The 12,558-nt window shown below is 40.4% G+C and overlaps 2 protein-coding genes across 2 annotated transcripts; one reads left to right on the forward strand and one right to left on the reverse strand.

Annotated features, from left to right (window-relative positions):
* Positions 1-351: 351 nt before the first annotated feature.
* Positions 352-8,916, reverse strand: plekha8 (pleckstrin homology domain containing, family A (phosphoinositide binding specific) member 8). The gene is made up of 13 exons (XM_020093484.2): positions 8,690-8,916; positions 8,153-8,269; positions 7,786-7,941; positions 7,587-7,708; positions 7,144-7,302; positions 6,990-7,030; positions 6,729-6,847; positions 5,083-5,398; positions 4,231-4,316; positions 3,013-3,071; positions 2,461-2,662; positions 2,314-2,375; positions 352-2,193 (listed from the first exon to the last, which is right to left on the reverse strand). The coding sequence occupies exons 1-13, from the start codon at positions 8,727-8,729 to the stop codon at positions 1,996-1,998; spliced, it is 1,677 nt and encodes a 558-aa protein (XP_019949043.2). The 5' UTR covers positions 8,730-8,916; the 3' UTR covers positions 352-1,995.
* A 145-nt stretch (positions 8,917-9,061) lies between these two features.
* On the forward strand, positions 9,062-11,286 carry fkbp14 (FKBP prolyl isomerase 14). Its single transcript, XM_020092805.2, has 4 exons — positions 9,062-9,408; positions 10,373-10,524; positions 10,613-10,740; positions 10,830-11,286. The coding sequence occupies exons 1-4, from the start codon at positions 9,212-9,214 to the stop codon at positions 10,986-10,988; spliced, it is 636 nt and encodes a 211-aa protein (XP_019948364.2). The 5' UTR covers positions 9,062-9,211; the 3' UTR covers positions 10,989-11,286.
* Positions 11,287-12,558: the final 1,272 nt, after the last annotated feature.

Consider the following 12,558-nt stretch of genomic DNA (forward strand, 5'->3'; position numbering starts at 1 on the left):
GCAGGTGTAGCTTTACAGCTGTGGCACAAGGGCTGTTAATAAGGAGAGCGCAGGGACAGGAGACAGGCAGGGACCCAGCTGTCGACCTATAGGCAGGAATTATCAGCATGCAGGGTGTTGTGGTCCAGACAGAGGACACACTACTGCTGCACATGCAAAACACAAAATGTACACACACAGCAGAGGTGATCTGAGGCTCACTGTGCACCTCTGCAGATTTACAGCGTTGCTTACTCTTGGTTAACAAGTAAAAGGTGGAGGAGTGGCTGATACATAGAAACATGGTTATTCTACCAGCGTATGAGACAATTTAAGACATGATTGTTGACTGTAACAGGATGAAAACACTGAGACAATGTAGCTGTTTATTAAGTAAAAATCAAATAGCATCTTATATACATTCATAGAAAAACAAAACAAATGTTTATAATATTACAATAACATATTTTCAGGATTAACTTCAGAACTCATCTGCAACAGGACATTGGCCTAATGCACATCTGCAAAGTAAACCTGCTGCAAATGACCTCTTAGTTAAACTCAAGGGTCATTGTATGCATTACTGAAAAAAAAAAAAAAAAAAGAGAGACTTACGTAAAATGAAAAATACTATGTGGTACGTTTCAGTAAAAAAGCCCTGGGAGGATGTTCCTACTTTGTTCAAAGAGCTCAGTGAATCTACTGCCATGCTTTAACCTTTAGGCCTCTTTGTTTTTAATTATTGAACTGACATCATAGAGTATTAATTACAGCTGGTGACGACACTGAAGTGTGTGTGGATGAGAAGGTGGAAATATTTCTAGCAAATATTCTGAAGGTTATTGATCATTATTGGTAAAGAAATGGAGAAGCTATTTATTCTTACTCTCACAATCTATCCCCTTGCGATTACTATTATTAATTTACTTGGTTACCTCAAGACCATGATTTATATTCAGTTTCCATTGGCACCTAGATTATTTAATAAATAAAACCATGCAATCAATAAACATGCTCTGTGGACACATTCACAGAAAAGCCAGACTGAAAGTATCCTGATGACCTTAATGTCCACTTTATAACTTAACACACAATAAATAGACACTGTGGAAATGCATAGGTTTGTGCAGAGGATGTCCACATAAATACTCAGCAGTTATCAGTCAATTTCATTTGTGTGTGTGTTGCGGTACTGTAGGCAGCAGAGGCTAAAGCCATTCACATGACAGCTCCTTTTTGGTCCCATGGAAAGTCTCTGAAGCGAAAGTGATTCAGTACTAATTGTACATTTCTAAACGTGTGGATTTATGTTAACAAAGTGGGAAAGAAACTAAATAAACATTGATTATAATCTCCACTTAACATCAAAAGTCAGTGCAGGGAAAGTGTCTACACAATACACTAAAAGTTAGCCTGGTATGTAGGTTCATCACATACTTAAGGCATAGATTGGGCATTGTAACAATCTGACATTGTTTTTGTCAGAACGGTGCTTTGTGATAGTAGCGAGTATCACCTTGTTTCATGATTCCAGGGAAACAATCTTGGTTAAGAATTTCTTTGCATTCTCATCAGTTCGAGGGAAATCAAAAAGGATGTTCCCGGGAAGTCAAGTCAAATACCTTGTGTTTATGTACTAAAACATGGTGAAGTACATAACAAGCCACGATACAGCGAAAAAATCTGCACCAGAATAATTATGGTTGGAGTTTTCATAACGGGGCCATATATCCCTTTAATGGTCTTTTGAACAAGACCTGGAATCTACATTTTGTCAAGCCAATGCTTTTTCCCTTGTAGACTCCTACAACATTAATACCATCATCAATTCTTGCCGCTCTACTGTCGTAGAGTTTAAGCATCACTGGAAACACCTCACACTGGCACGGGACATGCTCACATTATATTGTACACAAGATACACTTGGCACCTTCCTTCAGCAGTTAAGACACTACTCTGCCCCTGCGGTCAGGCGCCGTCCTTCCTTGAGCTTCGATCGCGTCTTTGTTCCGAGTTTCACACAACCTCGTCAGACTCCAGGTTATATTCTTCATACAGGGCATCCAGGATGCCCAGCTGTTTCTCCATGGCAGGCAGGTACACACCCAGGTCCCTGTGCATGCCAGTGGTGAAGCCGCTCTTCAGCTCGTCACCCACTCTTGACACTAAGGCAGCGGTGAAACTTGGATAACTCGGAGCAGCTCTCAGGGCCAACTAGGGAAGACGAAAAAAACCCATTAGGATTTAGTTTAACTCTGAACAATACTAAACATCAGCGATGAAAAAAAGAAAGCAACATGGGAGAAAACAATGGTGTGAGTCAGAAAAACCTACAGCAAACACCCCTCGCACAACCCATCCATGGTACTGTCGAAGGGTCTTTCCATATGCGTTATCTGAGTGAAAGAAGAGCAGGACAATGAGGACACTCAACAGTCAACATGCATAAGATTTCATGTGTTTGTGTCCGTCTGGGCTCACTTAGTGCTCCCTGGATGTCTCGTTCTCCTGCATTGACCTCTGACAGGAACTCTTTAAGGAACTTCAGGCCTCGTCTGAGCCACAGCAGAGCCTCCGTGGCCGAGTTCCGCACCTGGCAAACATCTGTCTGGACTTCATGCAGCACGATGGACTGCAGTGTGGGGAAGCTGTCAGGGTCCGACATCAACTTCTGGTTTATTTTCTACAGGGCGACGAGACCGAGTTATACAGTGACACCAAGCGAATGCCATGTTTGTCACGATTCTTATCCTGATTTTGATCATTTAAATTATACGTTTAAGAAATATTATTTATTCCATGCATATTGACAGAGCAAGAGTCACGGGATTAAAAGGCAATGGGTCGGATCTGAAAGATATACCGGGGGGGGGGGGTCAGTTTTGGACAAAACAAATTTCATCCTGTTAAATAACTTACAGGTGTCTGATGCAGTTTGTCACATTATGTTGTGCACATCATTTAGAGAAACTTTCACAGAGTGACCTTAGAATTATTCATTGTATTGATCTATTATCAAAACTGTGCACTTACCTTGATATTTCCAACAAAATCCATTTTAACTGGTGCAAAGACTGTGGACCCCAGTTTGTCTGAGAAGAGAGAGTCTATGATCATTTCTTTGTTTAGTTTTCTGTCCTGTTTTGAAAGAATGTGTGAGTCAGAGCTTTTTCTCAGGTTATTTAAGCAACAGTAAAATAAGCAGCCAAGCCCAGTGTGAAAGGTTAAAGGGAGAATGTTTTCTTTTCCAGAGGATTTTAAGTCACAAGAATGAGAAGTTGAAGATTTGTGACACAATAGAAAACCTAAAATCCTTAGTAAATCTTAGTAAATCCATCGATAAGCTCAACATTCCATTTTGAGGTAAGCAAGGGTTATTTAAGAGACATGACCGGTATCTGGATCCATGTCAGGATTTGATGTGAGAGATAATATCGATTTAGGGCTGTTAACACACTCTGCGGGTGAAAGGGTTTCATTTTTTAATAAGGTCACATCAGTTTAAATTGAATTTTTCAGTCGTTAACAGAGGTTCACAATGTTTTTAAAGTTTTATAGATGACCTTTATGGTTAAGAAGACACCTTGTTCTGACCATTCGAACTTTTGTTAAAGTACTTCACATCAGCTCACTCTCTGGTGTTGGTTAATATGAAGCAGGCCAAAATTACCCGAGCCATCTTACGAAAAGTAATGTTGTTGGAATTTATCTGTAAAAACCCCATTAAACCAGATAATTCTTGATGATCTCAACCATCCTCCGAACTCTCTAAAAGGTGATAATGGAAACAAGCAGGAGAGTCTTGTGTGTTTACATCATTATTTTTCCTGACAGTCAATATTAATATTGCCAAAATGTGAAACACAAGCATTTTTGTCAAGTCCTGCCCTTCTTTCTTTATTTTGTATTGCGAATGCTGGTTACAACATTTCCCTACAAAGACACAGAGCCAACAACAACTCATATGAGCTTATGAACATTGTAAACCTTGTCATGCAATACATTGTCAAATTATTTAAAAAAAAATAAAAACCACTGACAAACATTCAGGTGCAGAAGAAATAAAGAGGGCATGAGAGAAGGAAAAATAAAGTCGCCACCTCATTGATGTGAATGACATGCACAGACAGGAAAAATAGGAGACGGGTTTTCTTACTGAGGGCAAAATAACCACAGATGTAAAGAAGCATAATGAGAAAGAGGAAGCGCAGCAAATTGAGATGGAGGAGAGACTGAAAGTGACTGGCCTACCTAATACAGGCACTATTGCATAGCATGAGTCCAAAAACTCTTGTGTAGGGATACCATTGTCGTCGTCCAGTCTTATATCACTAAATCTAAAAAAAGTAGAACAGATTCAAACAGGAGAATATGTTAGAGGTAAATAAGCCATTTCAATTTTTATTTGATCAAGTCAAACAGAAAGAGAAAAGGGTACAAACGTCAAAACCAAGCCAGAGAAATGATTCACACATTGTCATGCAATCCTATGCCTGACAATACCTGAGACTACTCTGCTACCTTGTCTACAACTTCACAGAGTTGTTCTTTTCTGTTGCTATCAGCTAAAACTGTCTCGTTAACTTTAAAATACCAACTTCAAAGTGCTTATACTGTAGTTAGTAGTTGAATACTGGATGAATGAGACAATGACGTCCATCATTATATGTGATGTTTGCCTCAAAACTTAATATGACAGAAAGGACAAATCACACTGAGCAGCTGTTCAGTAACACTCTTCCAAGTCTTAAAGAAAAAAGAAAGCCAAATATGTCTGAATTGAAATACAGCGTGAAATGTAAACAAAAGATTTTACAAACCCAAATATCAGAAGAGGGCCTCTCTGTGTCATGTGATCAAGAGAGAACACACTAATATAAAAACACTTATCGTCACATCTTGACCTTCCATTATTAATTCATTCTGTGCAACACAGTAATACAATCGATATATTTACACAAACTGTGCAGTGCCTCAATGACAAAAACTACATATAGCTTAATTGGTTTATCCTAATACTGTAAAAGTGAAATTATCACAGACAGCTATACATTAACTAATGTGTCTTAGAGGATGTGACCCTGCTGAGTAGCATGTTCATACCTGTGACTCATTGTGCTGAAGAAAGTTTCCACCTGCTCTGTGTCTTCAGGCTCATCTTCGTTCTGAGGCTCCTCTCGGCCCACGACGGCCTCGTGTTGCTGCCGCGGCTGGACGCCGTTTTCTTCCGTGTTGTTGTTGTCGTGCTCTTGGTCCACTTTGTGATTCTGCTCCTGTTTGGTCACCTGTTGATCATCAGCTTCATGTTCCTCATCTCCCTCCGGGGGCTCCTCGTAGTGTTCGATCTCAGAGGTATTCTGGCTAGTGTGTGCAGTAGGATCGACTTGCTCCTCGTGGACTGAGCTGCTTTCATCGATATCTGTGCATTGCAGCAAAAAAACATACAAATTTGTATGTTAACAGACAAAGAGGTTGAAAACTTAGACTCATATTAAGGTTACAGTCAGTTACAACAATTTAGGGTCCAGGTTTTTTGTAGTAGTGATGTGTGTTTGCGAAAGATAAAATTCTCTTCAACAGCTTTCAAGTGAGAACAGAGGTAATTGAGTCAGAGGCAACTTGAGATGTTCCTTTTATGATGTGTTAAAATTCCACTGCCCTCCTGGCTGCCCTCACTGTCATGCCACTCCTTAACACATGAAGAGTGAGAGCACACGATTTCTGTCACTAAGAAGGGAAAGAGGGAGCTGAGATGTCTTCCCCCTCATTCATTACATTGATATGGCAACATCTTTTGTTATGGTTTGTTCAAGAGAACAGCTCTTGGAAAGGAACAGAGCCATAAGATCCAGATTCCTTCAAAGAGCTAAAATTCCCATCCCTAGGGTGTTAGAAGTTGTGAAAGCAGCACTTTGGTAACTTACACAACCATGAAACAGTCATTCTCTTTAACCACTGACAGGCTACACTGACACAAACCTCACATTCATCATCTTTAATTGTGTTTTAGTGAAATTGTACGACAAACGTCAAGAGTAGCGCCACAGTAAAGTACGGAGCATACACTTTGCATCACTGACCTCTACGGGCTGAAAGGTTCAAGCATGATACCAAACATCAGACAGGGTGTGGCAACCTGCTACTGGTTTCAGCTGTGTCAACACCCTGCGGTGATTTAGCATTGCCCTTTGTGAAATGCATTATGTCACAAGTCAAAGACAGTGACGAGCTGGTGGCACCAACAGATTTTGAGCCTGAGTATAGTTTCGATGTGCAGAACTTTCACTGCCGTCTCTTGGTTTCATCTCCTGAAAGTCGGATTTTATAAAATATTGACAATCGTAGAACTGTGCTAAAACATTACCACACAATACACTTTAAAATCCCAATGTTCCTTAAAATGTATACATGTATGTTTTTATTGTGACTTTTAAATAATGTACTTTTACTGCTAGTATATGCATTACAGACAACCCAAAAATAATACATTTGAAAACTCAGGTCTTATTTTCCATCACGCTCAGTGGCTTCCCCTGTGTAAAGGCTTTGTTACTACTCAGGGAAATGCAATAATGTACCCCGGCATCAATCAATGTCTGCTCACTAAAAGGCAATAATCTATCCACATCAACTCTGATGAGATACACACAGCAACCAGGCTTCGTTCGTGCTGGGTAGTCCTATCTGAATGGAATGCAGTAGTGGTTGTCAGTTAAGGAACTCTTCAGCGAGTTCAGTGAGTGACTTACCTGATGAGGGAAGATGATGTTCTGGTTGACCTGGTTCATCTGGTCCCTCTGCTCCAGAGTCAAGGCTCTGGTTATCGTGTGCAATTGCTTCTCCTGAGGTTTCAGCCAAATCTCCCCATCTGGAATTAATTTGAGTGCACTTCGTTAATTTTGTCTGATATATAATAAGCAATTGTATCTAGTGTCACAGAAATGCAAGACACATTAATATCTCAACCTCATCCTGTGTATTTAATGCACATCAACAGAAAAACCACCTACTTTTCTCCAAGGCTCTGATTTAAATGGTTGACAGGTTTGATCTGTTGAGGTAAAAAAAAAAGGGGGTTACACACACATATCTTTTGAGAACACTCCATGACTTGTTACACTACATTGTTATTGACTGGTCACAAGGTTGGTAATAAAATGTTACCTTCTGGGGTTTGATGGCTGCTACTGGAGGAGATCCTGGGGGAGTCTGTGATGGCGCATCTGAACTAAAAGTGTGATTTGCTATCTGCATGCATTCCTCTAGAGTCTTAAGGAAAGTAGTGCATGTGGACTTTACCATGTTTCCAGTGTCTATGCCTGTCTGAAAAACAACAAAACAACATACACATTAGCCAACACTGGTGCATATTCCAACATTGCCATACATGTACATACATACCTGACAGGCAAGTATGTTGTTTGGTAATAAAAACTCAACACAATTTTACGAGATCTATAAAACAAAGGTCAAAACTGGCTTCTCTGGTAAATTAGTAAATGTAAGCACACAGCAGGCTGATGTGTTGCTAGTTGCAAATGGGACCGAAGCTACACACCAACAACTGCTTCTCTTATTTCATCAACTCATCCAAACCATCACCTTACCTCCTCTGAGTCTCCAAGCTCGTCACTGTCCTTGATCTTGTTTACTTGTTGGAGAAGAAGGTCACAGTACAATCTGAGCTCTGACATCTTAGTTTTCAATGCCTCCGAGTTCTCCTGAAGCTCTGAAACAGCAAAAGACGTTTACAATATATTTACGACCGGTAGTATGTTGGAATTGGATATTCAGAATTCCAAATACCCTTTTCTCTCTTTGTTCTGTTGTCTGTAAGGCAGGCTTTGGATGTTCCTAATGCCACCAGCCATTTCTGCCTCTCTGCTGCATTGATGGCTCTGAGGTAAAAGTACTGTTCTCCTGGTATGGTCAGGTCCACACGGGTAGAGTCAGAGGAATGGACTGTAACACAGCAGCAAACAGGGAGACATGCTTGTTGTGAGCCCTACATCCAAAGAAGTAGTGGAAGTTATTTTACACTTACACACACACACACACACACACACACTTACACACACACACACACACACACTTACACACACACACACACACACACACACACACACACACACACACACACACGATAGACAGTTAAAAAATAAGTCATACTGACCTTGGATCTCACAAACTGAGATTTTGATGCTGCCCTTACATCCTTTCCATGCATCCTCCTGTGAGTCATAGTAAGACAAAGTTCCTCCATCGAGCACAAACCAACGAGGCTGCCAACCTGCAACAAAATGCATTTAACATTTCACATCAGTGCTGTTCAATAACATGTGTTTAAAGTTTCTAAAACAGGAAATCCCCTCTCTACAGCAGAATTGTTTGGCTTCAAAAACTTGGAAAGGTTTAGCTCTGACGCTGTGTTAGCGGCAACTAATCAGTTAAATCAGATTATAATGACAGATGGTGGAACCTGCTAAGTGAGCTAACGCTACTTGCTAATAAACAATGCTAACTTCTCCTTCGTTTAGCAGCTAACAATCCCAGTGAGGCAAAGAAGGTAAAATAGTTCATTCATAAGCTGTTGGAGGCTGTTTGCTAACACCAGCAGCTTCCACACTCAACTCCAGTCGGCTAAGACGTTGTCATGCTAGCTAGCTGCGATGAAACCGGCGCGACAACAGAAAACACTCCGCTAACTCACCACTTATATAATTGGTCCACTTGTAAAGCATCCCCTCCATTGTTCAATCTCGTGTTCTCGCCGTTCATTACTTGTTTATCGTAAGGAGAAATGACGCACAGCTGATTGCACCGACTCCATCGGGGGCCCTGTGTGCCTTTTTTGCGGAGTGACGACCTCGGCTTTACACTGCAGCTACGTAGAGAGTACGGCGTAAACTCTTTCATGAATGCGGCTAAGAGAGAAGCTAACGTCCTTCCTCCCCGCATACGTCAGAGGGATTTAGGTGTAGGGGGCGGGGATTTGGGCGACCGACGCATTGGCAGGCCAATCAGAAGAGAGGATAAAGAAACGGGGCGGGGATTTGAAATAATGTTATCCAATCGTGGAGGAAGGAGGGTTAACAGCTGAAGTTGGCTGCCACGTATTAAACATTCCTGCCATGCTTTTATTTTGAGAACAGTATTTATTTAGTTTTTTTAAAGAAACGCAGCGACTCGCTTGCAGTTGCGTTGATTAGTCAGTAAGTTGTAGTGTTTAAAAATGATTCCTCTCTCCATGTTGTCCATGTTGTCCTCACTGTGGGTGGTTGTGTCTGGAGGAAAACTGCCCGAGCCAGAGGTGAAAATAGAAGTTGTACACAAACCGTTAATGTGCTACCGCAAGACAAAGTATGGAGACATGCTCCTGGTTCACTACGAGGGATTCCTGGAGAGTAACGGCACCATGTTTCATTCCAGGTAGGGTAAGACACGATCAGACCAGGTGAGCTAAGATAAGATACAAGACAAGTTAAGTTCAGATAAGAGACGATAAGATAATCCTTATCAATATTAGAGCAGCTAGAGTCACAAATAGGCATCAGCAATAATAAGTAACATGCAATGCAATGCATGTAAGAATAACAATACATAAGTGTAAGGAAATATGAAAAATCTAAATGGAATAAAAACTAATATATACAGTGTGAAAAGAAATTAAATGTATACAGTGTGAGAATATGTACGGTGAATGGATTGGATGTGAACCAATGTATTGCACAGACAGAATGAATACAGCACAGTAACCTCTATATCTCATATGTACTGCTATAATGCTGCATGTGTTAATGCAGGAGAAAGTCACTAGTTGTTAGAGCTGTTCAAATATAGTTTATATCTAATAGACCAAATCATGCTGCAGCCCAACATCTGTCACTATCTGTGTCATTAAGCTCTGATGACCTCAGTATTCACCTGCCTATCATTTTTTATCCAAAGCATGTGACCCATCCTTTCTAGAGATTAAGAGACAGCCCTAATTTACAAACACACATATCTTCTTCCAGTATTACACATACACAACATGGGCAAACATAGACTGCATGCATACCTCTGCCAAGGGCCAACACCACTCCCCTTATTAAAACCACATAAAAATCTTGATCAGATTTTTATTTGGATCTGAAAATTGCATAAACTGATTAAAAAAAACTCTGTCCCCTGATCTGGGTCTGACCTATACGACATCGTTCCACCATGTTTTGTGATTTTCCATCCAGCAGGTTATGTGTAATGTTGTTTACAAGCAAACAAACCAACTAACAAAGGGGTGAAAACATAACCTTGGTGGAGGTAAAAAAAAAAAGACACACAAAATTTTTACTTGTATATTGGACTGTTCGTTCTCTAATATAACTGCAAGGATGTTTTTCATTCTCGGCAGCTGGAAGGAAGGGGATAGAAATCCAGTCTGGTTCACTCTTGGGATCCAAGAAGTAATCAAGGGCTGGGATAAGGGTCTGAAGGACATGTGCGCAGGAGAGCGCAGGAAGCTGACCATCCCTCCATCTCTGGCATATGGCAAGGAAGGAAAAGGTACGGCAACATACACAATTATATTCTAAAAGCTGTGGTAGGTAAGTCCACCATATTTTTTTTAATTAATGTTTTTATTTGTTTACAGGCAAGATCCCTTCAAGCAGCACTCTTATTTTTGATATTGAGCTCATGGAGATTCAAAATGGTCCCAGGTCACACGACTCGTTTCGGGAGATGGATCTCAATGATGACTGGAAGCTCTCGAGAACTGAGGTGAGAAATTCCTCTGTGCTGCTTTTATTTCTGTATTGAGATTTCAGATATATTTGTCTGCTAATAGTGAATGGCATTGTTTTTTTCAGGTGAGAGAGTACCTGAAGAAGGAATTTGAGAAACATGGATACTCGGCTAACGACACGCACCATGAAGTGATGGTAGAGGACATCTTCAAAAACGAGGATGAGGATAAAGATGGTTTCATATCTGCGAGGGAGTTCACCTACCAGCACGATGAGCTCTGATGTCATCAACCTTTTTTACACAAACGAAGTTTATGAAATTCCTCCTAAAAAAGTCACAGGACTGAGGCATTGTGAATGAAATCAGGGCTGTTTTACATGAACACTTTTAAGGCCTTGTGTTTTTACACTTTTGAACAGTATTGTCTTAAGTTTTGTTTGTCCTTGAATGCGACTTCCATGATATACAGTATTTATTTCAATTGCGCCTGCACTGATGATGTCACCTCACATTTACTTAGCTCACAGTGTTTTTTAAATTTCAGTAAATAAAAATAACTGGATAGTTGTCTGAACAATTCATCAAATGAAAAATGTATGTGTGTGCTTTCCGAGATTGGGTGATACTTTCTGTGCATGCCTCCATTAGTCACTAGTGGGCACTGTTGTTCTTTGCTTTTGTTTCATATTTACAAATCCTCCATTGGCTAAAAACAAGCAATATGCTGTGAGTGGCCCTCGTCTTAGAGCTTGTAAATGTCTCACTGTCTATGGCAGACCAAATTATCAAAATGAAAGCACAGCCACATATACTGTTAGTTTTTATGGAAAATAAATCATGACGTTGCAAGTTGGACAGTGTGCTTAAACAACTGGAAACTATCCATTCTGTTGGCAGTCATATACGTCTCATCCACTACAAGCTTCAGAGAAGTAACCTGTTGCTCAGTGGTTTATCACCAGGTTGGATAGGCTGCCCGGTCAAATACTGCAACTGCTGGTTACTTCATTCTATGACCTTAAACTAAACCAACCCAATTGACACTCTTTTATAACTGATGACAGATGAGTGAGAGATAATAAATCATTGTTTTCCAGTAATTTCCTGCTTAGATCATATTCTGATCAAGACTGATTCACCGCAGTAGCATTCTAAAGAATGAGTAACGTATTTCTGCGTAAGCGATTACCGTGTGAACACTGGTGCAACTGTCTCCTCAAGAGTGCCACTGTTGCAGGTAGAAGGTATTCTGGGTAATACACAGAGGCGGGATAAGACAATAGCTGTCACAACATTTAGAAAAAGACAAGCACATACCTGTGATTCAGTGAGCTGCCGGCTACAACCAGTCATCACGAGCACAGGGCTGGGCCTTTCTTCTGACTGAGCCTCTTCTACAGTATCACAGTAAAGTCAAACATGTTGAATTTCAGATGAAACATTAAACCAACTGACCCACTGTGGACCCACTCCGGATGCAATTATAAAGTATTTAATTATAAAGGGCTGATTCTATGGTAAACAAACAAATCATTCTGCACCAGATTTCACACACTCATGAATATCATTTCCTTCACTGTGCCTGATCTTTTTTTTACTTAAGATCCATGAATTATACTTTAGGAACTTAAAATGTTAAAAAATCTCCTTACAATAATAATAAAAGTAAAAAACTAAAATTCCTGGATCCCTCAACTTGATCTGGATCTGCACCAAAATGTTGGGGATTCTTCTCTGACCCATACTGCATACCCCCCCATCAAGTTTGGTGGTAATCCTTCAAGTAGTTTTAGTGTAATCTGGTTTAAAAATCAAACAAGCAGATGGGGGGAACACGGGGAGGTAATGAAC

Source organism: Paralichthys olivaceus, chromosome 13 (assembly GCF_024713975.1).
Source record: "Paralichthys olivaceus isolate ysfri-2021 chromosome 13, ASM2471397v2, whole genome shotgun sequence".
NCBI lineage: Eukaryota > Metazoa > Chordata > Actinopteri > Pleuronectiformes > Paralichthyidae > Paralichthys > Paralichthys olivaceus.

Bases quoted from the DNA above. Each gene is read 5' to 3' on its own strand.
- plekha8 (XM_020093484.2), bottom strand. From the start codon at position 8,729: ATGGAGGGGATGCTTTACAAGTGGACCAATTATATAAGTG. The intron at 7,709-7,785 runs GTATTTGGAATT...TTGCTGTTTCAG, and splicing joins CAGAACAAAGAGAGAAAAGG to AGCTTCAGGAGAACTCGGAG. The intron at 2,663-3,012 runs GTAAGTGCACAG...GTCGCCCTGTAG, and splicing joins ATTTTGTTGGAAATATCAAG to AAAATAAACCAGAAGTTGAT.
- fkbp14 (XM_020092805.2), top strand. From the start codon at position 9,212: ATGATTCCTCTCTCCATGTTGTCCATGTTGTCCTCACTGTGGGTGGTT. The intron at 9,409-10,372 runs GTAGGGTAAGAC...CATTCTCGGCAG, and splicing joins GGCACCATGTTTCATTCCAG to CTGGAAGGAAGGGGATAGAA. The intron at 10,525-10,612 runs GTACGGCAACAT...ATTTGTTTACAG, and splicing joins ATATGGCAAGGAAGGAAAAG to GCAAGATCCCTTCAAGCAGC.